The sequence below is a fragment of the Oncorhynchus nerka genome, linkage group LG24 (assembly GCF_034236695.1).
Source record: "Oncorhynchus nerka isolate Pitt River linkage group LG24, Oner_Uvic_2.0, whole genome shotgun sequence".
In the NCBI taxonomy this organism is placed as follows: domain Eukaryota; kingdom Metazoa; phylum Chordata; class Actinopteri; order Salmoniformes; family Salmonidae; genus Oncorhynchus; species Oncorhynchus nerka.
In genome coordinates this window covers 15,703,326-15,725,500 of record NC_088419.1, presented here as the reverse complement: position 1 = coordinate 15,725,500, position 22,175 = coordinate 15,703,326, and the positions used below count along the sequence as shown (strand labels likewise).

Here is a 22,175-nt window from a genome sequence, read left to right as displayed (position 1 = left end):
CTCCACTCTCCCACTCCTCTATTTAGTCCATCAGCTCCACTCTCCCTGATTTAAATCAGGTCTCCTCTATTTAGTCCATCAGCTCCACTCTCCCACTCCTCTATTTAGTCCATCAGCTCCACTCTCCCACTCCTCTATTTAGTCCATCAGCTCCACTCTCTCCTCTATTTAGAGTCCATCAGCTCCCCACTCTCTCCCATCAGCTCCACTCTCCTCTATTTAGTCCATCAGCTCCACTCTCCCACTCCTCTATTTAGAGTCCAGCAGCTCCACTCTCCCACTCCTCTATTTAGTCCATTAGCTCCACTCTCCCACTCCTCTATTTAGAGTCCATCAGCTCCACTCTCCCTGATATCCTCTATTAAGAGTCCAGCAGCTCTCACTCTCATCAGGTCCTGACTCTCCCACTCCTCTGATATTAAACAGGTCTTTCTGCAGCTCCACTCTCCCACTCCTCCATTCCACCCTCCCTCCATCCCCTGGCAGCACGGCACTGACATTTGTATAATGAACTTGGTGTATTTTCGAATGTGTGCCCAATTAAGTGGCAGACGCCATTGCCGGTGACAGATGTTATGATGTGTGTTAGACTGGAATATACAAGTGTGTGTGTGTGTGTGTGTGTGTGTGTGCGTGCGTGCGTGCGTGCATGATTTACTGTTGGCTTCGATACTCTGATTGGTTAGAGATGATCCTATCGCTGATAACTTTGTTTTGGACAATACCCCTCATTTTGACGTCACCACAAATGTCTTCAATGATGGCAGTCTCAGACTGAATAATGTAGCGAACATAGAGCAGGGGAAGAATTCAGTTTGAATCGTCAGGCAAGGGCAGAGCAGGAATGAGCACTGAGCTCCTCAACCAAAACACAACCTCCAACTCTCATAGAAACTCAAACTCATGGTGACGTGTTCCAAACCTGGGTTCAAGTAGTATTTGTTGTCTTCCAAATACTTTAAGTGTTTAATCAAATATGTCTGGAGTGATGCCAGATGGGTGGGGTTTGCCACATTGGGTACTACTCTATTGGTTCCATTTAGCCGATTTGCACTTTTGGAACTGCTCGATTGGTTCCATTGCACGGCCAGCCAGGCAAGCTTAATCGAGAGCAGCTAAACTATTTGATCGAAAATGAACACTACTTGAGCCCAGGTTTGGTGGTGTGTGGGTCGACTAGTACTGTCTGTTCTGAAATCAATGTGCCGACCGAAGGGCTTCTCTCTGTAGGCTACTTTTCCAACACAGAGGGCAATAACTCCCCCACCAGCATAAAAAGCCTGCTAATCTGCAGGATAAACAGAGGCCGGAGCGTGTATTATATTTCCGATGCTGTCCTTGCACTGTGGAGGAAGCCTGCAGATAAGATGCTATCTGTCCTCCGATGAATGACGTACTGCATTGTGTTTCCTATATGCTAGAGCCTCCTTTCTGAGGGACAGTGACCAATGATGCGAGAGACCTGATGTTTTGTGTGTGTTTGGGACGGGGGTGGTTGTATCAGGGGAATGTGGTGACACATTTTTACACATTTTATTAGACAGGGACACCCATGTTGATTCACGTATTTCTTTCTCTCTTTTCTCTCTTTCCTCAGGAAAAGTGACTTTGACCTTGGGTCTGTCTGATATTAAACAGGTCTTTCTGATATTAAACAGGTCTGGCTGATATTAAAAAGGTCTGGCTGATATTAAACAGGTCTGTCTGATATTAAACAGGTCTTTCTGATATTAAACAGGTCTGGCTGATATTAAACGGGTCTGGCTGATATTAAACAGGTCTTTCTGATATTAAACAGGTCTGTCTGATATTAAACAGGTCTGTCTGATATTAAACAGGTCTGTCTGATATTAAACAGGTCTGTCTGATATTAAACAGGTCTGGCTGATATTAAACAGGTCTGTCTGATATTAAACAGGTCTGGCTGATATTAAACAGGTCTGTCTGATATTAAACAGGTCTGGCAGATATTAAACGGGTCTTTCTGATATTAAACAGGTCTGTCTGATATTAAACAGGTCTGGCTGATATTAAACAGGTCTGGCTGATATTAAACAGGTCTTTCTGATATTAAACAGGTCTGGCTGATATTAAACAGGTCTGTCTGATATTAAACAGGTCTGGCTGATATTAAACGGGTCTGGCTGATATTAAACAGGTCTGGCTGATATTAAACAGGTCTGGCTGATATTAAACAGGTCTGGCTGATATTAAACAGGTCTGTCTGATATTAAACAGGTCTTTCTGATATTAAACAGGTCTGGCTGATATTAAACAGGTCTGGCTGATATTAAACAGGTCTGGCTGATATTAAACAGGTCTGGCTGATATTAAACAGGTCTTTCTGATATTAAACAGGTCTGTCTGATATTAAACAGGTCTTTCTGATATTAAACAGGTCTGTCTGATATTAAACAGGTCTTTCTGATATTAAACAGGTCTGGCTGATATTAAACAGGTCTGGCTGATATTAAACAGGTCTGTCTGATATTAAACAGGTCTTTCTGATATTAAAGGGGTCTGGCTGATATTAAACAGGTCTTTCTGATATTAAACAGGTCTGGCTGATATTAAACAGGTCTTTCTGATATTAAACAGGTCTTTCTGATATTAAACAGGTCTTTCTGATATTAAACAGGTCTTTCTGATATTAAACAGGTCTGTCTGATATTAAACAGGTCTTTCTGATATTAAACAGGTCTTTCTGATATTAAACAGGTCTGTCTGATATTAAACAGGTCTTTCTGATATTAAACAGGTCTTTCTGATATTAAACAGGTCTGTCTGATATTAAACAGGTCTGTCTGATATTAAACAGGTCTGTCTGATATTAAGCAGGTCTGGCTGATATTAAACAGGTCTGTCTGATATTAAACAGGTCTTTCTGATATTAAACAGGTCTGGCTGATATTAAACTGGTCTGGCTGATATTAAACGGGTCTGGCTGATATTAAACAGGTCTGGCTGATATTAAACAGGTCTTTCTGATATTAAACAGGTCTTTCTGATATTAAACAGGTCTTTCTGATATTAAACAGGTCTGGCTGATATTAAACAGGTCTTTCTGATATTAAACAGGTCTTTCTGATATTAAACAGGTCTTTCTGATATTAAACAGGTCTTTCTGATATTAAACAGGTCTTTCTGATATTAAACAGGTCTGTCTGATATTAAACAGGTCTGTCTGATATTAAACAGGTCTTTCTGATATTAAACAGGTCTTTCTGATATTAAACAGGTCTGGCTGATATTAAACAGGTCTTTCTGATATTAAACAGGTCTTTCTGATATTAAACAGGTCTTTCTGATATTAAACAGGTCTTTCTGATATTAAACAGGTCTTTCTGATATTAAACAGGTCTTTCTGATATTAAACGGGTCTGGCTGATATTAAACAGGTCTTTCTGATATTAAACAGGTCTTTCTGATATTAAACAGGTCTTTCTGATATTAAACAGGTCTTTCTGATATTAAACGGGTCTGGCTGATATTAAACAGGTCTTTCTGATATTAAACAGGTCTTTCTGATATTAAACAGGTCTTTCTGATATTAAACAGGTCTTTCTGATATTAAACAGGTCTTTCTGATATTAAACAGGTCTGGCTGATATTAAACAGGTCTGGCTGATATTAAACAGGTCTGGCTGATATTAAACAGGTCTTTCTGATATTAAACAGGTCTGGCTGATATTAAACAGGTCTTTCTGATATTAAACAGGTCTGTCTGATATTAAATGGGTCTGTCTGATATTAAATGTCACATAGCCTACTCTACTGTAAATGTATTGGATTCAATCAACTGAGACTGCAGCAAGTGAGGTCTCAAATCAAATATACGAGTAACCTTGTTGAAATGTACACTCGCGTTCAAAAGTTTGGGGTCGCTTAGAAATGTCCTTGTTTATGAAAGAAAAGCACATTTTTTGTCCATTAAAATAACATCAAATTGATCAGAAATACAGAGTAGACATTGTTAATGTTGTAAATGACTATTGTAGCTGGAAACTGCAGATGTTTTAATGGAATATCTACATAGCTGTACAGAGACCCATTATCAGCAACCATCACTCCTGTGTTCCAATGGCACGTTGTGTTAGTTAATCCAAGTTTATAATTTTAAAAGGCTAATGATCATTAGAAAACCCTTTTGCAATTATGTTAGCACAGCTGAAAACTGTTGTCCTGATTAAAGAAGCAATAAAACTGGCCTTCGTTAGACTCGTTGAGTATCTGGAACATCAGCATTTGTGGGTTCAATTACAGGCTCAAAATGGCCAGAAACAAATACCTTTCTTCTGAAACTTGTCAGTCTATTCTTGTGCTCAGAAATGAAGGCTATTCCATGCCAGAAATTGCCAAGAAACTGAAGATCTCGTACAATGCTGTGTACTACTCCCTTCACAGAACGGCGCAAACTAGCTAAATTAGCTAACACAACGTGCCATTGGAACACAGGAGTGATGATTGCTGATAATGGGCCTGTCACGCCCTTTCATGAACATTTTTTATTCTCTATTTTGGTTAGGTCGGGGTGTGACTGGGGGGGGTGTTCCTATCTAGGTTGTTTCGTTCTATGTTGGTCTGGTATGGTTCCAAGTCAGAGGCAGCTGTTTATCGTTGTCTTTGATTGGGGATCATATTTAGCCAGCCATTTCCACACTGTATTTTGTGGGATCTTGTTTTTGTGTAAGTGCCTTTGAGCACTCCAGAACGTCACGTTTCGGTTATTGTTTTTGTGTGTTTCATTGAATAAATATGTGGAACCCAGTTTATGACGATCGTGACAGAAGATCCCACCACAACAGGACCAAGCAGCGTGCCCAGGAGGAGAGGGTATCCTGGACTTGGGAGGAGATATTGGATGGGAAGGGATCCTGGACTTGGGAGGAAATCCTGGCAGGACAGGATCGCTTTCCGTGGCGGTCGACGCAAGGAGAGAAGGGAGGACAGCGACGACGTCAGGGTTTGCGCCCAATAGAAAGCCCTAAAGACAGCCCATATTTTTTTGGGGGGGGGAACACGGGGTGGTCGGCGGAGCCGGGGAGTGAACCAGATCCCATCTGGGAGAGGATGGAGAAATTGGAGGAGAGTGAACAGAGGGAGTCAGCTCCCCGTACTTGTCCTGAGGAGCGTGCGATCAGTCTGGGGAAATCTGTGCTGGCTCCACGCACCAGGTCTCCAGTGCGCTTCCACATCCCAGTACGTCCTGTGTCAGCTCCCCGCACTCACCGTGCGGAGGTTGTCATCTGTTCGGTACCAGTTGTGCCGGCTCCATGCACCAGGTCTCCAGTACGTCTCCCCAGTCCGGTACCTCATGTGCCTGCTCCCCACACTCTCCCTGAAGTGCATGTCACCAGTCCGGTGCCACCTGTGCCGGCTCCACTCACCAGGCTTCCGGCGACGTTCCCCAGTCCAGAGCTTCCGACGACAGTCCACAGTCCGGTAGGAGCCTTCCTCTGCACCGATGTTCAGTCCAGGCACGGCGTCCAATCTCACTCCAAGGCCGGAGCCTTCCTTTGTGCCGGAGCCTTCCTTTTTGGTACTGTCACGCCCTGACCATATAGAGCCTTTTTTATTCTCTATTTTGGTTAGGTCGGGGTGTGACTTGGGGGAGGGGGGGGTGTTCCTATCTAGGTTGTTTCGTTCTATGTTGGTCTGGTATGGTTCCAAGTCAGAGGCAGCTGTTTATCGTTGTCTTTGATTGGGGATCATATTTAGCCAGCCATTTCCACACTGTATTTTGTGGGATCTTGTTTTTGTGTAAGTGCCTTTGAGCACTCCAGAACGTCACGTTTCGGTTATTGTTTTTGTGTGTTTCATTGAATAAATATGTGGAACCCAGTTTATGACGATCGTGACAGAAGATCCCACCACAACAGGACCAAGCAGCGTGCCCAGGAGGAGAGGGTATCCTGGACTTGGGAGGAGATATTGGATGGGAAGGGATCCTGGACTTGGGAGGAAATCCTGGCAGGACAGGATCGCTTTCCGTGGCGGTCGACGCAAGGAGAGAAGGGAGGACAGCGACGACGTCAGGGTTTGCGCCCAATAGAAAGCCCTAAAGACAGCCCATATTTTTTTGGGGGGGGGGGACACGGGGTGGTCGGCGGAGCCGGGGAGTGAACCAGATCCCATCTGGGAGAGGATGGAGAAATTGGAGGAGAGTGAACAGAGGGAGTCAGCTCCCCGTACTTGTCCTGAGGAGCGTGCGATCAGTCTGGGGAAATCTGTGCTGGCTCCACGCACCAGGTCTCCAGTGCGCCTCCACATCCCAGTACGTCCTGTGTCAGCTCCCCGCACTCACCGTGCGGCGTGTGTCATCGTTCCGGTACAATTTGTGCCGGCTCTACGCACCAGGTCTCCTGTGCGCCTCCACAGCCCAGTTACGTCCTGTGCTAGCACCCCGCACTCACCGTGCGGAGGTTGTCATCTGTTCGGTACCAGTTGTGCCGGCTCCATGCACCAGGTCTCCAGTACGTCTCCCCAGTCCGGTACCTCATGTGCCTGCTCCCCACACTCTCCCTGAAGTGCATGTCACCAGTCCGGTGCCACCTGTGCCGGCTCCACTCACCAGGCTTCCGGCGACGTTCCCCAGTCCAGAGCTTCCGACGACAGTCCACCGTCCGGTAGGAGCCTTCCTCTGCACCGATGTCCAGTCCAGGCACGGCGTCCAATCTCACTCCAAGGCCGGAGCCTTCCTTTGTGCCGGAGCCTTCCTTTTTGGTACTGTCACGCCCTGACCATATAGAGCCTTTTTTATTCTCTATTTTGGTTAGGTCGGGGTGTGACTTGGGGGGGGGGAGGTGTTCTTATCTAGGTTGTTTAGTTCTATGTTGGCCTGGTATGGTTCCCAATCAGAGGCAGCTGTTTATCGTTGTCTCTGATTGGGGATCATATTTAGGCAGCCATTTCCCCACTGTCTTTTGTGGGATCTTGTTTTTGTGTAGTTGCCTGTGAGCACTCCAGAACGTCACATTTCGGTTATCCTTTGTTGTTGGAACCCAGATCACGCTGCGCTTTGGTCCGAGTATGCTTACGACGATCGTGTATACCTATGTAGATATTCCATATATATTCCATAAATCTGACGTTTCCAGCTACAATAGTCATTTACAGCATTAACAATGTCTACACTGTATTTCTGATCAATTTGATGTTATTTTAATGGACAAAAAATGTGATTTTCTTTCAAAAACAAGGACATTTGTAAGTGACCCCAAATAGTGTAGTGGTAGTGTAAGTTATCATACAAATGTGTAATTGGTGTTGTTTTATATCCTCTTAGAGCCAAGATTATCACATGATAAACTGTACTGAATATGATCTGTCAACCGCTGCGCTTGAAGCAGAGGGGTAGGGGAAGCAATGGTTGCATACCAATAACCTCTCCATTCTCCCGAAGTATACACTTGTTCACTTGACCGATATATGAAAAGTCCTTCTTTCTAGCCCGGGCCTACATCGGTCCAATGCTTTTAGCCTTGTGGGGAGTAGTGAACGAGTGCATATTTCAGGAGGAAGAAGAGATTATTGGGACGCAACCAAAGGGATTTCCAACTGACCAACCAGACATGAGGAAAAGACAAGTCTCATGAGTGTGAATCATCCCCACACACTAGGATAATGCTGAGTTGATTGTGCTGTGATGAACAACATCATCCTGGGTTGTGTTCATTGCGGCACAAAAAAATCCAATAAATAAATAAAATGAAAACAAGCATTTCTCATTCGACAAGCCCAGCTAAAACTTCTGTGTTTCAGCCGGTTTCCTCCGTTTGGTGCTTAATGAACACAACCCAGGTTACTCTGAAACAGAAGGGGCATTTACTACGTACAACACCTCTGCCTTGAAAAAAAACCTTTGGGTTCCAGCCCATCCATAGTGATAAGCCTTCCAGGAGCTAGTTAGGCCTCTATTCCTTGGTCCACTGCTTGGCTTGGCTGACGTCAAGTACCCAATCACTGAAGCAGCAGCAGCAGGCTGGTTTCCAGGGAGAACAAACCACTTGACCGTTCTAAAAATATCCTCCTTCAGCGCAGCCCCTTTCATATGGGTTGTCGTGGAACCTGTGCAACTCTCAGTCTTTATTAACGCATCCGCATCAAGGCATCCATTCAATATCAAATCAAATCAAACCACATGTTATTTTTCACGTGCCGAATACAGCTGGTGTAGACTTTACTGTGAAATGCTTACGAGTCCTTCTCAACAATGCAGATTTTCAAAATAATAATTCAAATTAAATAATAGCACAACAAATAAAATAAAATATACAAGAATGGAGCTATATACAGGAAGTACCAGTACCAGATCAATGTGGAGCTATATACAGGAAGTACCAGTACCAGATCAATGTGGAGCTATATACAGGGAGTACCAGTACCAGATCAATGTGGAGCTATATACAGGGAGTACCAGTACCAGCTCAATGTGGAGCTATATACAGGAAGTACCAGTACCAGATCAATGTGGAGCTATATACAGGGAGTACCAGTACCAGATCAATGTGGAGCTATATACAGGAAGTACCAGTACCAGATCAATGTGGAGCTATATACAGGAGTACCAGTACCAGATCAATGTGGAGCTATATACAGGAAGTACCAGTACCAGATCAATGTGGAGCTATATACAGAGTCAGTACCAGCTCAATGTGGAGCTATATACAGGAAGTACCAGTACCAGATCAATGTGGAGCTATATACAGGGAGTACCAGTACCAGATCAATGTGGAGCTATATACAGGAAGTACCAGTACCAGATCAATGTGGAGCTATATACAGGGAGTACCAGTACCAGATCAATGTGGAGCTATATACAGGGAGTACCAGTACCAGATCACTGTGGAGCTATATACAGGGAGTACCAGTACCAGATCAATGTGGAGCTATATACAGGGAGTACCAGTACCAGATCAATGTGGAGCTATATACAGGGAGTACCAGTACCAGATCACTGTGGAGCTATATACAGGGAGTACCAGTACCAGCTCAATGTGGAGCTATATACAGGGAGTACCAGTACCAGATCAATGTGGAGCTATATACAGGGAGTACCAGTACCAGATCAATGTGGAGCTATATACAGGGAGTACCAGTACCAGATCAATGTGGAGCTATATACAGGGAGTACCAAACTTTTGAAAGGTAGGATATATATGATATAGATATTTGTCAAATATATATATGGCCATTGGAAATGATGCAGACAATTACATTGATGGAAGCCAGATTCTATCTGCAATATTGAAGCTGATCTACTCCCAATTTTTATTCTATTTTTAATTTTTAAAATTAACACACTAAATGTGATCAATTAAACGCATGTCTATTTAGACTGTAGTCTGACTCAACCATGTGATGTAGGCTATCAGTCCCAGGATGGCTAAAGAGACCCAGATAAGAAGCTATACCAGGCTGTTCTAAGACTGAGAATCAGGACGACCCTCCACAGCTCCACACACAAACACATTTTAAAAGGGATGCTAGTGAGAGTCTGATCCATTTGTGTCCTCATAAGTCTTTGAGGGAAAGCCATCTTTAAACCTTTTCATACAGTGTTAAATCGTAAGGACACTCAGAACACAGAACTGCAGCCAGGTTCCTCAGGGTGTGTCCCAATAATACAGGGTTTATATACAAATGTAAGCAAGATTTGAAGTAATTATGTTTTAGTCAAATATTATATCTGTTTGGGCTTCTTGCAGTCAATTTGCAGTCTACAAATGATTTGTAATTACGTTCTGGCCCCCCGACCATCCGCTCAAGAAGAAATCAGCCCGCGGCTTAATCTAGTTGATGATCCCTGCAATAATATCTCCTTTCTCCCGAAGTTTGCACTTATTTACTTGTTCCTCACAAATCCAAAAGCATTGGAAACACACACCTGTTTAGGTAAGGTGCTGGCTAGGCGAAATTCCACCATATTAATTATACCAGCAATTTTCTTTCAAATCAGTGAAGGGACATGAACAGCTGCACACTTTGGGAGAAAGGAGAGATAATTGGGACTCACTCCTTGTTATAATGAGAATGGCCCCTCACACTTCATTAGGCAGCCTCTACTGTAATGAGGTGGTCTGAAACAAAGTATCCAATATGTGCGTCCTCCTTCCTATCCCCAAGAGATCTGTGTGATTTTAATACCAGCTCAGTTTATTGGCATGCTGAGTCATGGGATGTGTCCCAAACGGCACCTTATTCCATATGTAGTGCACTATTTTTGACCAGGGCCCATAGGGATCTGGTCAAGAGTAGTGCACTTTATAGGGAATATGGTGCCATTTGGACGAGGACCATGGTTATTCCGCTTCAGAGGCTCTGGGTACAATCTTTTGCTCCAATCTCAACTAGCTCTCATTTGAGGCAGAGTATTTCTGTGAAACTCTATGGGTTCATCTTCTACTGTTTGAAGTTGAACCAATGCTCTGTAGACTACTGCTCGTGAGCTCATTAATCAAATTAAATCAAATGTTATTTGTCACATGCGCTGAATATTAACAGGTTTAGACATTCCGGTGAAATTATTACTTACAAGCCCTTAACCAACAAAGCAGTTTTGAGAAAATAGAGATAAGATAATATTTACTAAATAAACCAAAGGAAAAAAATAGTTAAAGTGATACAAGTTGGGCTACTGTATATTTCTGACTAGTGTCTTTTCATTACAAACAGGGAAGCAGTAGTGAAATAGGCTGCACATGTAGTATAACATTAGTAGAATCAAGGCAGAGATAACGCTATCAAGATAAGCCAGGATAGGCTAAGCTAATTCAAATGATCCCCATGTCATTATCATCCGAAAACCCAAACCATCAACTGATACCCCCTGTATTTTGTCTCGCTATTGTTATTTTATTGTTGCTCTTTAATAAAAATTATTATTATATATTTTTTTTAGGGGTATTTTTCTAAAAACTGCATTATTGGTTAAGGGCTTGTAAGTAAGCATTTCACTGTAAGTTCTAAACCTGTTGTATTCGACACATGTGACAAATACAATTTCATTTGATTTGATTTGACACAAACTATTCCAAATGAATGTGAGCCAATCTCTGTTGAACTGTCCTCTCTGGCCTCAGGGGAACCCAGGCATCTTTATTCATATAATTTGGTCCCAATATCCTGGAATTGCATGTCACCATGTCTGTGCAACCTATCAAATAAATTAACCTACATTAGAATCTATGGTGTGGCCGGAGGTCAATCCTAGGGAACCAAAAGCAGGAGTATATTCATTAATGCACACCGTAGAAAAATGTTTTGCAACTGAAACAAATGTTTCTTATTGGACAAATTCAGTTAATGCCTCCCCTTTACATCCTGTTTGCTTCCGTTTGGTTCCTAGAGTAAATAAACCCCTGTTGTTCTTTCACTGAACACATACTGTACTGTATAAAGCAGGGTTGGGGTCAATTCAGAATTTCAGAATGTAATTCAAACAATGAATCTAATACATTATCGGAAATGTATTTTTCTGATATTAAAAAAACATTAAGTGGATTATGAATTATTATAGACAACCCACAACATAATCTTAGAATATTTCCAGACCACTGTAATTATTGAAAATTGTTTTAGGAGAATGAGTTTTAAAAATGAACTACATAGTAGTGTTAACCATACAGGATGGTCAAATAAACATGATAATTGTGATGTGTAGAGTAAACAAGCCATTTGAGTTGCATTGGATTCAATTCTACTTCCTTTCATTCAAATTCAATTCAAATTCTATGGCCAATTTTAAGTCAATTCAAATTCAAGAATTGAATTGGAATTAAAGAGCAATTTCTCAACTCGATTTAGAATTGACTCTAACCCTGGTATAAAGCTCCAGAGTCTCAGGTGATGGATTATGCAAACAGATGCTAAGAGAAACACTACAAACAGATCATTACAGCAAGCCAAAGTTACTGATCTGTCCCTCACACCATCTTATCAAGCAGATTATTCCTGGCTGACACAAAGATTTGGCACACTAGAGAGAAACAGTAACGGGAGCCTTTTAGTAGGCAATCAAATCAAATGTATTTATATAGGCCTTCGTACATCAGCTGATATCTCAAAGTGCTGTACAGAAACCCAGCCTAAAACCCCAAACAGCAAGCAATGCAGGTGTAGAAGCACCAGTATTGATTCGGTGGACAAAGCCTATAGGGAAATCATCGCTTTTGTAGGGTTTTTTGGATAACTGCTGAAAATAAGGTCTGTGGTAAATACAGGTTTAGGAGATCTTATGCGTTTTGTTTTATGACATAATCTTCATCAGCTAACGTCACCGTTTTTTATGTAATAAAAAAGCGCAAGAGGCACATGAAGGCTTCATAATTCATAAAGGTCATGTTAACTGGCCGATATTATCCGAGAACAAAACATATAAGATATCCTAAACCTGTGTTAACCTTGGACCTTGTTTTCTGCATTTTTCCCAAACCCCTAATCTTCCCCCATTTATTTTCCATAGGGATTTCTGAACGAACCAGAGGTAACTCATTTGCGGGTTTTAGGACGACAAGCTGGCGAGTTCTATTAGCCTAGTTCAGTGGTGGCAGGAGGGAGACATGTTAGGTGGCTGGGGTTGGGAAGGGAGTGGGAGGTTGGGGTGGAGCCTCACTTCTTTCTTCTTCTTCTTCTTCTTCTTTTTTCTCTCTTTGCATACTAAATGTATAGTTAGTTTTCGGCTCTGTGAAGGAAATGTGCAATTCACATTCCGACCTGTTAACGGCAGCAATACACGACAAAAGCATATAGTCTGCCGGAAAACTACACGAAGAAGAATGAGGTCAGCGGTAACTGAGAGCACAGAGTAGGAAGCGAATGTTGTGTAAGTTATGTACCAGAGGCACGTCATGTAATTTATTAATTTGAGTTATCAAGATAAAGATATTTTGGGATTTTCGTTCGTGCATAATTTCGGGTAACACTCTCGTAGCTTCATGGTAATTCATTAAACCTTTAAGGTATTTCTATGAGCGTGAATGTTTAATGAATAGCTAGCTACATGTCACCTCAACGCTGACATTCATAATTATCGTACTATTGACATGTAGCCCTTACGTTAGACAGTGCATGAAGCCATTTATACTTTTCTACACAGTTGATTTGCTAGACATTTCAGGAGGTGGATAATAACATTCTATATGGGCTCTGTCAAAGTCACGGCGTGCTGCAGGCAGCTATTTTTGCCCCATGCAAGAGCACTTGCTTTAACTACAAAGATGGCTAGTTCTGGGAACATCATATGCTCCCTCCGAAGAAATCTCAGCTCCTCTTCGAGATTGCGGTCCAGCATGCCAGCTTGGGTGATTGACGAGTATGGCAACAATGGGGTACTGCGGTTCACTGAAGATGCCACAGCTCCCAGTGTCAACTCAGCAAGTGAGGTCTTAATCCAGGTCCACGCTGCAAGCCTCAACCCTCTCGATATATCCATGAGGAGTAAGTATCTATAAGTCTATAATGTCAATATGCTCATTGTCATATCTCCTTTCAGTCAGTTGCATTAGCTGTCATGGGAATAATTTAGCATCTATATCACAATTGTTTTACTAATCTGTCTGTTTATATTTCTCAGGAGGGTATGGGTCAAATCTTCTGAAGCTGAGACGGGACCCGGTGTCTTTGGGTCAGAACGGCGCCGAGTTTCCCATCATACTGGGTCGGGATGTCTCTGGCGTGGTGTTGGATTGTGGGTCGGGAGTGACCCATTTCAAACCAGGAGATGAGGTACGTAGTTGAGCAGCTCTGATGTGGCCTTGTAACAGTCATTAGGTCTGACCGTAGCAAAACGTTTTGCAACGGAAAATGAAAATGGACATTTTGTTATTGAACAATTCCAAGTTGTCTCTCCAGTTTTTACTCGGGTTCCTTAATTTGGTGTTTACTGAACACAACCATGCTGAGTCGGGATGGCATGCACAGTGCCTTCTTGTGACATTCAAGAGAACAGCCGTTTTGCTGATAGAATGAAAACGCACCTGGCCATACTTTTTACCTACTGTTAAATTATTTGCATTGTTGGCAGGAATGAAACAGGTGTTATTTTTTGTTCCACACTTGTCACACTCATTATCTGATACCTTGTTTATCAAGTAGGATTACAGAGATACCCTTAGAATGTATTTTTCCATCCCTAGTGGTTGTGGCTTGGCTGGCCCCCTCAGCTGAGCCTCCGTCGGGCTGCAGGTGGTGTGCAGAAACTCGTCTAGTCCACAAGTTCCAACTCTCTGGTGGCTGCCTGTCTGCTTATTGTAACAAGTTCCAACTCTCTGGTGGCTGCCTGTCTGCTTATTGTAACAAGTTCCAACTCTCTGGTGGCTGCCTGTCTGCTTATTGTAACAAGTTCCAACTCTCTGGTGGCTGCCTGTCTGCTTATTGTAACAAGTTCCAACTCTCTGGTGGCTGCCTGTCTGCTTATTGTAACAAGTTCCAACTCTCTGGTGGCTGCCTGTCTGCTTATTGTAACAAGTTCCAACTCTCTGGTGGCTGCCTGTCTGCTTATTGTAACAAGTTCCAACTCTCTGGTGGCTGCCTGTCTGCTTATTGTAACAAGTTCCAACTCTCTGGTGGCTGCCTGTCTGCTTATTGTAACAAGTTCCAACTCTCTGGTGGCTGCCTGTCTGCTTATTGTAACAAGTTCCAACTCTCTCTGGTGGCTGCCTGTCTGCTTATTGTAACAAGTTCCAACTCTCTGGTGGCTGCCTGTCTGCTTATTGTAACAAGTTCCAACTCTCTGGTGGCTGCCTGTCTGCTTATTGTAACAAGTTCCAACTCTCTGGTGGCTGCCTGTCTGCTTATTGTAACAAGTTCCAACTCTCTGGTGGCTGCCTGTCTGCTTATTGTAACAAGTTCCAACTCTCTGGTGGCTGCCTGTCTGTAACTTCCAACTCTCTGTAAACAAGTTCCAACTCTCTGGTGGCTGCCTGTCTGCTTATTGTAACAAGTTCCAACTCTCTGGTGGCTGCCTGTCTGCTTATTGTAACAAGTTCCAACTCTCTGGTGGCTGCCTGTCTGCTTATTGTAACAAGTTCCAACTCTCTGGTGGCTGCCTGTCTGCTTATTGTAACAAGTTCCAACTCTCTGTTCCAACTCTCTGGTGGCTGCCTGTCTGCTTATTGTAACAAGTTCCAACTCTCTGGTGGCTGCCTGTCTGCTTATTGTAACAAGTTCCAACTCTCTGGTGGCTGCCTGTCTGCTTATTGTAACAAGTTCCAACTCTCTGGTGGCTGCCTGTCTGCTTATTGTAACAAGTTCCAACTCTCTGGTGGCTGCCTGTCTGCTTATTGTAACAAGTTCCAACTCTCTGGTGGCTGCCTGTCTGCTTATTGTAACAAGTTTCATTTTGTTTTTAGAGGACTTCGGCGTTGTTTTGTGTTTTTCCGTATGCATTACGATGTTATTGTAAATAACTGATGTGTTGAAAATATAAAATGTTTGAAATAATATATATATTATTTTGTGTGTGTTTTTGTGTGCGTTTTGTGTGTGTTTTGTGTGTTTTTTCTTCACAGGTGTGGGCGGCCATCCCTCCATGGAAGCAGGGCAGCCTAGCAGAGATGGTGAATCTGACAGAGTATGAGGTAATTCTACTATGACTGTGTATGCTACGTGTACATTTTATTAATGCAATGACAGGGTGGTTCTCAGCTAGTAGAGCATGTCCCCTCCGACGCCAGGATAGTGGGTTTGATTCCCGGGACCAACCGTCCATAAAATGTATGTATGTATGTTTGGATAAAAGCGTCTGCTAAATGGCATGTATTGTTATTATGAATTGTTTTCCAAACAGGTTTTCATTCATTGTGTTATCCCATTATACATGTAGAAACTGAATTGTTTCATGAAAATCTAGCTTAGTCTTTGTAAGACAGACCACCCTCTTGGTGTTCAGTCGTCTGCTGAATAGAAAAGAACATGGGCTTCTTTCAGATTTGAATGGCTCTGTTATAAAGGAGAATATTAGCTTATTTTAATGGCTCTGTTTTCAAACAAATGGAAGTACCAGGGGGCATTGCTTTCTATGAACCCTTGCTTCAACTGAGAAAACGTGGAAAACAAACTTGGATGAGGTGCAAGTCTATTATTATGTAATCATATTGCAACGAAGTGTGCATAATTAATTAAGACTCACAGTACAACTGGTTCCATGAGCCAGTGAAAGCAGCAATTAGGCTAGCCAGACAAACTGAGTTGTGGGGTGCATCATTTGTTTGGCACTTATCAGCATGCTATCCTGGTGTCCTGCTGTCCTGTCCTCTGTTGTCCTGTCCTGTTGTCCTGTCCTGTTGTCCTGTCCTGTTGTCCTGTCCTGCTGTCCTGTTGTCTGTCCTGTTGTCCTGTCCTGTTGTCCTGTTCTGCTGTCCTGTCCTGTTGTCCTGCTGTCCTGTCCTGCTGTCCTGTCCTGTTGTCCTGCTGTCCTGTCCTGCTGTCCTGTCCTGTTGTCCTGCTGTCCTGTCCTGTTGTCCTGCTGTCCTGTCCTGCTGTCCTGTTGTCCTGTTGTCCTGTCCTGTTGTCCTGTTCTGTTGTCCTGTTGTCCTGTCCTGTTGTCCTGCTGTCCTGTCCTGTTGTCCTGTCTTGTTGTCCTGCTGTCCTGTCCTGTTGTCCTGTTGTCCTGTTGTCCTGTTGTCCTATCCTGTTGTCCTGCTGTCCTGTCCTGTTGTCCTGTCCTGCCCTGCTGTCCTGCTCTCTGTTGTCCTGCTGTCCTGTCCTGTTGTCCTGTCCTGTTGTCCTGTCCTGCTGTCCTGTTGTCCTGTCCTGTTGTCCTGTCCTGTTGTCCTGTCCTGTTGTCCTGTCCTGTCCTGCTCTCTGTTGTCCTGTTGTCCTGTTGTGCTGTCCTGTCCTGCTGTCCTGTCCTGCTGTCCTGTCCTGTTGTCCTGTCCTGTCCTGCTCTCTGTTGTCCTGCTGTCCTGTCCTGCTGTCCTGTCCTGTCCTGATGTCCTGTCCTGCTGTCCTGCTCTCTGTTGTCCTGCTGTCCTGTCCTGTCCTGCTGTCCTGTCCTGCTGTCCTGTCCTGTTGTCCTGTCCTGTTGTCCTGTTGTCCTGTCCTGTTGTCCTGTCCTGTTGTCCTGTCCTGTTGTCCTGTCCTGTTGTCCTGTCCTGCTCTCTGTTGTCCTGCTGTCCTGTCCTGTTGTCCTGTTGTCCTGTCCTGTTGTCCTGTCCTGCTGTCCTGTCCTGCTGTCCTGTCCTGCTGTCCTGTTGTCCTGTTGTCCTGTTGTCCTGTCCTGTTGTCCTGTCCTGTTGTCCTGTCCTGTTGTCCTGTCCTGCTCTCTGTTGTCCTGCTGTCCTGTCCTGTTGTCCTGTCCTGTTGTCCTGTCCTGTTGTCCTGTCCTGCTGTCCTGTCCTGCTGTCCTGTCCTGTTGTCCTGTTGTCCTGTCCTTGCAGCAACTCCAGTCGTTCTGCTTTCCCATCGTTGCCTGAAACAAAAGAAAGGGTAAAGGGAGGGAGGAGGAACAGTTAAGCACGGACAGATGTGTGTGTGAGAGTCTGTGCCTACTGTATGTCCTTATAGTAGTTACCCTGTGTGTGTGTGTGTCCTTGTATGAATGAAAAATGGTATTTGTGTGCCCTCCCACCTCAGGTCTCCCACAAACCAAGGTCGCTGAGTCACAGGGAGGCGGCGTCCATCCCCTACGTGGCTGCCACGGCCCTGTCTGCCCTGGTCAACGCGGGCGGCCTGTGCAGAAACAACTGCACTAACAAACGGCAAGTACACACACATCCATACGTGACCAAATTTCTCCCTCTCCCAGACATCGCTCCTGCTCTGTGACAGTAGGTTCCCACCCTGTTTCTCCCTCTCCCAGACATCGCTCCTGCTCTGTGACAGTAGGTCCCCACCCTGTTTCTCCCTCTCCCAGACATCGCTCCTGCTCTGTGACAGTAGGTTCCCACCCTGTTTCTCCCTCTCCCAGACATCGCTCCTGCTCTGTGACAGTAGGTCCCCACCCTGTTTCTCCCTCTCCCAGACATCGCTCCTGCTCTGTGACAGTAGGTCCCCACCCTGTTTCTCCCTCTCCCAGACATCGCTCCTGCTCTGTGACAGTAGGTCCCCACCCTGTTTCTCCCTCTCCCAGACATCGCTCCTGCTCTGTGACAGTAGGTCCCCACCCTGTTTCTCCCTCTCCCAGACATCGCTCCTGCTCTGTGACAGTAGGTCCCCACCCTGTTTCTCCCTCTCCCAGACATCGCTCCTGCTCTGTGACAGTAGGTCCCCACCCTGTTTCTCCCTCTCCCAGACATCGCTCCTGCTCTGTGACAGTAGGTCCCCACCCTGTTTCTCCCTCTCCCAGACATCGCTCCTGCTCTGTGACAGTAGGTCCCCACCCTGTTTCTCCCTCTCCCAGACATCGCTCCTGCTCTGTGACAGTAGGTCCCCACCCTGTTTCTCCCTCTCCCAGACATCGCTCCTGCTCTGTGACAGTAGGTCCCCACCCTGTTTCTCCCTCTCCCAGACATCGCTCCTGCTCTGTGACAGTAGGTCCCCACCCTGTTTCTCCCTCTCCCAGACATCGATCCTGCTCTGTGACAGTAGGTCACCACCCTGTTTCTCCCTCTCCCAGACATCGCTCCTGCTCTGTGACAGTAGGTCCCCACCCTGTTCCGCTTTTGCCACAAACCCTAGACCAACACTTTGCACTTCTGAAGCAGCGTTCTAACCAATCACTATACCAAAAACCATGGTCCTGGTTTGAGCAAGAGTAGCTTTACTTTAAGTGTCACGCAGGATGACATCACTGCTGCACGATGCTCACTCTGGCGCTCGGCTAAGCAGCCAGCGATACTATGTCTGATATGTGTTACACTGAACATGGATGGATCATCTTCTCTCTTTGAATCCTGACCTCCATGTCTGATCTCTCTCTCCCACCCTGTCTCTCTCTCTCTCTCTCTCTCCCACCCTGTCTCTCTCTCTCTCTCTCTCACTCTCTCCCACCCTGTCTCTCTCTCTCTCCCACCCTGTCTCTCTCTCTCTCTCTCTCCCACCCTGTCTCTCTCTCTCTCTCTCTCCCACCCTGTCTCTCTCTCTCTCTCTCTCTCTCCCACCCTGTCTCTCTCTCTCTCTCTCTCCTCTCTCCCACCCTGTCTCTCTCTCTCTCTCTCTCTCTCCCACCCTGTCTCTCTCTCTCTCCCACCCTGTCTCTCTCTCTCTCTCTCTCTCTCCCACCCTGTCTCTCTCTCTCTCTCTCTCCCACCCTGTCTCTCTCTCCCTCTGCCCCACCCCCCCCCTCTCTCTCTCAGAGTTCTTATCACTGGAGCCTCAGGTGGTGTTGGAACGTTCTCCATCCAGGTAAGGACCTTTCAGATATGACCAGCAGCTCATAGCACCAACACTAAAGACTCACCTCACACCAGCACCAGTGGTTGGTTGACTTTGTGCAATCAATAATAGTATACACACATCAACACACAACCACGCAGAGAGGTGTCTCGCTCACTAAGTGTCTGTTTCCTCTGTAGCTGCTGAAGGCCTGGGGCGCCCACGTGACAGTGACCTGCTCCCACAATGCCGAGGGACTGGTGAGGGGTCTGGGGGCGGATGAAGTGGTGGACTACACGGCGGGAGACGTGGCCACGGAGCTGGGACTGCTGGGAAAGTGCGTTTTATTTGTTGGAATAATGTAAAAGTGTGTGTATCAAGGAATGTTTAAAACTCTTTTTACAACCCTGTGATGTGTCAACTGAGACAGGGCCACAACACTAGAAGATAGTGCCTGAGTGCCTCAAAGAGATCATGTATCGTAAATAAACTCTATTTTTTCCATTGAGATTCTCCTCTAGTTTTGATCTGTTAACATATTTCTGAGACATGAGAGTAGCTAGCTGCCAAGGTCCAATCTAATGACATACAGTCACGTTCCCACTCGAATACCACTTTCCCCACCAACTCTCTCCCTGGCCAACGTCATAAACAACATTACCCACCCACGCAGCTGAGCAAGGTTGATTTGGCATACCTGCTCACTGATTCACTTCCTGGTTTCCATGGCAACGTGGCTCAAGGACTAGAATGGGAGACTAAATGCTCTCCATTGGGGTTGGGTTGGGTGGCTGATAACCTTGTCTCAGTGGTCCTGAGTGAAGACACACTTCAATCCCTTAGGCTTGGCTAGACATCTCAGTTTATCGTCAGGTTGACTTCTATATTTGTCTATTGAATAGCATGAAGGTATAGTACTTCAAACCATCTTGAGTGTTGTGTTGTTGTGGATCGGATTCTCTCTCTTCCTCTCTCTTACCATGTTTACACTAGTGAATCAAGCAGAATTCTACTGCGCTGAGCTGGTTACACATCCTCCATCTTAGTTGGAACCGTGCTGGACTGAACAAAGTGAAAGAAAGTACCCGAGTCAATACAGAGTCTCAGGATAGTGTGTTAGTCTTTTTCATTATAACCACTCTCTCCCTGTGTTCCCCCTCAGGTTCGACGTGATCCTGGACAATGTGGGCGGGGACTCGGAGCAGTGGGCCCTGGGCCTGCTAAAGTCCTGGTCAGGGGCCAAATACGTGACCCTGGTCACCCCCTTCCTGCTTAACATGGACTCCATGGGCTTGCTGGAGGGAGCCGTCCACTCAGGACTCAACCTGCACCAGAAGGCCATCACGGTAAGCTAAACAGATTGATGCTGGCAGTGTGAACATTGCATACGTGTCACGGATGAGGTCTGAACTCCGGTCTTACGCTCGGGAAACAAACGTCTTAACCATTACACCACGTCGCTGGTAGGGCTTGAGTCCGATTCACCTCTGTTACATACGCAAAACTAAGTCAAATATCAATGCACTCTCATGTAAAAGTTTAAAAAGCCTTTATTGTAACTTGACGAAACCAACCGACCCCGCCCCTCTGTCAGGGTGGGGGTTACAGGGGTGGGGGTTTCACACCGCTGAGCTGCGCTGGCCAGGTTACACATCAAACATAGTTGCTAGAACCATGCTGGAAAAGACTATGTAAAAAATAAAATCTGTGCCAATGCTTTACAATAGTGTGAAAAATAGATAAGTGAAACCCCTTAGTTTGGCCAGGGTGGGGCAGTTGGCACCATGTGACTGATTCAACCATGGCCTGTATGACTTATATTTTTGTTTCTATGAGCGTTTGTCTGCTTGTTCTCATGTTGTCTTTTTGGTCTTGTTCGCTCCTTCTGTGCTGTGCACCTTCCCATTTACACCAGAGATCTGTATATACAGTGGGGCAAAAAAGTATTTAGTCAGCCACCAATTGTGCAAGTTCTCCCACTTAAAAAGATGAGAGAGGCCTGTAATTTTCATCATAGGTACACGTCAACTATGACAGACAAAATGAGAAAAAAAAATCCAGAAAATCACATTGTAGGATTTGAAATTAATTTATTTGCAAATTATGGTGGAAAATAAGTATTTGGTCAAACTTTTGTTATCTCAATACTTTGTTATATACCCTTTGTTGGCAATGACAGATGTCAAACGTTTTCTGTAAGTCTTCACAAGGTTTTCACACACTGTTGCTGGTATTTTGGCCCATTCCTCCATGCAGACCTCTAGAGCAGTGATGTTTTGGGGCTGTTGCTGGGCAACACGGACTTTCAACTCCCTCCAAAGATTTTCTATGGGGTTGAGATCTGGAGACTGGCTAGGCCACTCCAGGACCTTGAAATGCTTCTTACGAAGCCACTCCTTCGTTGCCCGGGCGGTGTGTTTGGGATCATTGCCATGCTGAAAGACCCAGCCACGTTCCATCTTCAATGCCCTTGCTAATGGAAGGAGGTTTTCACTCAAAATCTCACGATACATGGCCCCATTCATTCTTTCCTTTACACGGATCAGTCGTCCTGGTCCCTTTGCAGAAAAACAACCCCAAAGCATGATGTTTCCACCCCCATGCTTCACAGTAGGTATGGTGTTCTTTGGATGCAACTCAGCATTCTTTGTCCTCCAAACACGACGAGTTGAGTTTTTACCAAAAAGTTATATTTTGTTACATCTGACCATATGACATTCTCCCAATCTTCTTCTGGATCATCCAAATGCTTTCTAGCAAACTTCAGACTGGCCTGGACATGTACTGGCTTAAGCAGGGGGACACGTCTGGCACTGCAGGATTTGAGTCCCTGGCGGCGTAGTGTGTTACTGATGGTAGGCTTTGTTACTTTGGTCCCAGCTCTCTGCAGGTCATTCACTAGGTCCCCCCGTGTGGTTGTG

At 45.0% G+C, this 22,175-nt stretch overlaps 1 protein-coding gene across 3 annotated transcripts in view; it reads left to right on the top strand.

The window, feature by feature from the left end:
- Nucleotides 1-12,763: 12,763 nt before the first annotated feature.
- LOC115107546 (reticulon-4-interacting protein 1 homolog, mitochondrial-like) overlaps nt 12,764-22,175 on the top strand; it is a 15,186-nt gene continuing 5,774 nt past the window's right edge. For 2 of the 3 annotated variants that reach the window (XM_029630947.2, XM_029630948.2), the window contains exons 1-7: nt 12,764-13,437; nt 13,574-13,725; nt 15,510-15,578; nt 17,575-17,699; nt 19,236-19,284; nt 19,455-19,591; nt 20,417-20,600. In XM_029630947.2, the coding sequence (XP_029486807.1) occupies nt 13,140-13,437; nt 13,574-13,725; nt 15,510-15,578; nt 17,575-17,699; nt 19,236-19,284; nt 19,455-19,591; nt 20,417-20,600 (1,014 nt within the window). In that variant the 5' untranslated portion in view covers nt 12,764-13,139. The remainder of the gene's footprint in view (nt 13,438-13,573; nt 13,726-15,509; nt 15,579-17,574; nt 17,700-19,235; nt 19,285-19,454; nt 19,592-20,416; nt 20,601-22,175) is intronic. The other variant, XM_029630946.2, reaches the window with a different exon arrangement.